Raw genomic sequence first — 3,623 nt, 5'->3', positions numbered from 1 at the left:
CACACACACACACACACACACACACACACACACACACACACACACACACACACACACACACACACACACATACATTATACCTAATTATCCCATTTTCACATATTTAATAGAGACAAGTTGACACAGACACATTCCCATTTGCAAAGAGAAGCAGTGAAGCGCAGTCAGATGCAGTACTTCTAGCGCACACACACACACACACACACACACACACACACACACACACACACACACACACACACACTTCTGTTTCTGGGGGATAACCCTTAGAGTCATGGCAACAGACCACCGGGAGGCTGTGAATGTCCTTATATAGCCACATCCCTCAAGGAGACAAAGATTTGTGTGAGTGTGTGTGTGTGTTTGTGTGCGCGTGTGTGTGTGTGTGTTTGAGCTCATACAATGTCACTTCCAGATGCTGAGGCCTATAAAGCTGTCACAGACAGGCCGTATGTGCAACAAAGGCATTCATGCACAAACATATACTTGAGAGGAAGTTTCTGGTCAAACAGGAAGTTAGATCATGACCCTGGGAGATAGACGCACACAAGATCCTAAAATAGAAACACACAGAGAACTGGAAGAAAAGAGGGAAGGAAGCCCCCCCCCAGTCTCACACGCACACCCACGCACACCCACACACAGTCTTACCTTGACCCCCTCTATCCTAAATCCCAGGGTTGCTGTTGAGCTAATAGTCTCTCTCCACTGCATGTATCTGGGTTTGGTCACTGCCTTCTTGTCATTTTCCTCAATTGTAGGTGCAGCAGGATCAACTTCAATCATTTTCTGATACATGTCAGGTCTTGGAGAGGGTTTCTTGCGAGCCTTGGTCAGCTCTTCCTCAAGGTAGGTCCTGAAGCACAAAAAAAAACCACCGCACAGGTGATGAGTGGTGAAAGGAAGAGGAGGAGATAGGTAGGCGAGAGATGAGAGGTAGGCGGCAAAAAAGAGAGGAGGAGGATGATCTGTTTCCAAATAACATGACACAGCTGTTTGGAAGGAGTTTTCCTCACAGATATTTGCAGCAAAATTTACAGCTGATATCTTATTTTTCATCAGCCTTATCTGTCATTTTACTTTCCAAGGGTTATAAACACTTGACATGTGCAAGAATCATTGACATGTTAGCCCTTTTTGTGAAGAAACGGGAGCTCTTTAATTGAAATGATCTCATTTATATAAAAACAACCATGGTTAGCCAAATCTATTGAAAAATAGAAAAGGAAGAGAAATGGTCAAATTAAACCAACTGATCAGACTTTGTGTACAAAAAGGGAGCATTACAGATATTTCTGATGGTGTTACAACCTAATACAGTTGTTATTTTGTAAGTATAAAGGTTATAATAACTGCTACAACATTAACCATTTATAACTGTATCTCTAAACTGATACAGTTTAGATATATATGGATGGATATATATGTAAGGTTCAAATAACCCTCACAAACAGGCCACAGCGTTAAAGCCATCACAGTTACTTTTGTACGTGAAATATAAATCGCTTTATCCTCTCAGTCACCGTGTTGTGTAAGGATGACTGTGTCACCATGCATTAATGTGTTCTCTCACCTTACTCCCATCTTACAGTCCATCACACATGGGTAGTCAAACTCAGCCAGCAGATCTTCCATCTGGTTGTATTTCTGGCCGTCTTTCTCTACGTCTCCATGGTAACCAGGGACGTAGGGGCGAAGCACGTCCTTCATCAGGAGGGACAAGCAGCGCTGCTCACATTCACAGTGTTTCTAAAAGATAGCATTAAGGAATCAGCGTTTTATGCTCTGCGCTGCAGATCATTCAGTATGAAGATTTTTAAAGTCAGAGTGGATTTTAAACAGATTTTTGCGCAGTGACACAGAGCTGCTTAAGGGGCTGCTAAACGGTTGCTTACTTTTAATATCCGTCCATTTGCTCCCGCCTTGAAACTCCCTGTGAAAAGACAGAAATTCATTGTAAATGTGCAGAAAGAGTCCTGAGTAACTTGCTGTAGGTCATCGTGAGCAAGTGAGAGTAGAAGCTGTGACTCTTTTTACAAGTGAATGGGCAAGACAGCAGTTCAAAAAAGATGTTTACAGATGTTTCCAGTAGAGACAGAGTGCAATTAAGTCCCACTCACACTGGAGGAGAAAACAATTATTGGCTTTGTGAAGTTGCCTCTTCTGTCAAATAGCAAAGAAAAAAGAAAAAAAAGGAACAATCCCTAAAAGCTGCAGTGTACAGGGATGCAAGAGCAATAGGAAACCCAGACAACCCAGACCAAATTTTTATAAATTACCAAATCAAAATCTTTAACCTTTAATGAGAAGAAAACTGAGATGGGAAAGCCTGAGAATGAGAATGCTGCTTCCTACTGTTGTGATAATGATTTTGCCAAATGTCAGTTTTAGGCTGGGATATTTTTACAACTTAATCAGCACAAATATAACCAGCTACATGTATTTTGTTACCATTTTAGCCTTCAGATGTTTACTGCGTGCCCACGTTTTCCCCTCCACTAGCCTAGTTTTAGGAATGACACGTTGTGCACGATCTCTATTCCCAAGTATTCCCACAGACTCGTCCCCTGAGGGCCCTGACCACAAAGAGCCGGCTCCAACAAAGACAGACCTGCCTGTCTACATATTTTCTAAGAAAAACTGCGTCTGAGCCCACCACCGAGACAAAAAAACCCCTGGCCAGCTGACCACCAACAAGTACGTATGACAGCGTGTGAAAGAGAATCCCCAAAATTAAAACTATATGAAGCCAAATTTTATAAAAAAAAATCAAATAGTATGCCTGATGAAAGTTGTATTCTAGAAGTGCTGATTTCATACGCTTAAATGGACAAGCCCCCAATGAGTTTGCTGTTTTAGTTCTGTATTTATTCAGAGAAACCTGTGTGTGTGTGTGTGTGTGTGTGTGTGTCCTACCTGCATGCCCTGCCAGTTGGATCCATGGATATTTCTTCTTGAAGGACATGACAAATGGCGACCAGTGGACCATGTTTTTAATCTTCTTCCAAGACTTGTGCTGCGAACACAAACATGTACATTGTTGATTATTACTTACTTGGATGTGTTGCTTTCACATTCAGGAGGAATTCAGCCATAAGCTCTGCCACAAATGACTCGTGTACCATAAAGCTGCCTGCCTAAGTTCTTTATTTTAGTTAAGCTATTCATGATCACTAGCCCAAGGCTCTCCGACCTCAACCCGTTTAAACCGAACTCCACTGTTTGTAAAATGAGTGAGTGCAATATTAATATTTGCTCTTCTGCTTATGCAACTTTTGTAAAACATCAACTTCAGTCTACTTCAGTCTCAGAGGGACTGTACTGCAAGTTCTCCTCTAAACCTTTCGGGTGATCCAGTGTTTAATGACCGTGAGAAAAACAAGACTTTAAATCACATATGTGCACACATACTACACGCACGCACACACACACACACAGGCGGGTATCCCTGACCCTGGGGGAGCTGCATGGTTCTCCCACACTCGCTGTCATTCTTTTTTACTGCAGTGTTTTAGAACATTTTATCTAAACTCTGGAGGATTGGGCTGGGGTTTCCCCTAGTAACACACACACACACACACACACACACACACACACACACACACACACACACACACACACAC

The 3,623-nt window shown here is 42.3% G+C and overlaps 1 protein-coding gene across 3 annotated transcripts in view; it reads right to left on the bottom strand.

Annotated features, from left to right (window-relative positions):
- The window catches only part of itpkb (inositol-trisphosphate 3-kinase B), a 37,278-nt gene that overhangs the window by 3,318 nt on the left and 30,337 nt on the right, over window positions 1–3,623 (bottom strand). For all 3 annotated transcript variants that reach the window (XM_013908700.1, XM_013908699.1, XM_013908698.1), the window contains 4 exons: window positions 2,917–3,016; window positions 1,896–1,933; window positions 1,574–1,749; window positions 652–856 (listed from right to left, as the gene is read on the bottom strand). In XM_013908700.1, the coding sequence (XP_013764154.1) occupies window positions 652–856; window positions 1,574–1,749; window positions 1,896–1,933; window positions 2,917–3,016 (519 nt within the window). The remainder of the gene's footprint in view (window positions 1–651; window positions 857–1,573; window positions 1,750–1,895; window positions 1,934–2,916; window positions 3,017–3,623) is intronic.

Source organism: Pundamilia nyererei, unplaced genomic scaffold (assembly GCF_000239375.1).
Source record: "Pundamilia nyererei isolate P.nyererei 1_Seehausen unplaced genomic scaffold, PunNye1.0 scaffold00013, whole genome shotgun sequence".
Lineage (NCBI taxonomy): Eukaryota > Metazoa > Chordata > Actinopteri > Cichliformes > Cichlidae > Pundamilia > Pundamilia nyererei.
The sequence above is the reverse complement of the archived record's forward strand: the minus strand, read 5'-3'. Positions and strand labels throughout refer to the sequence as shown.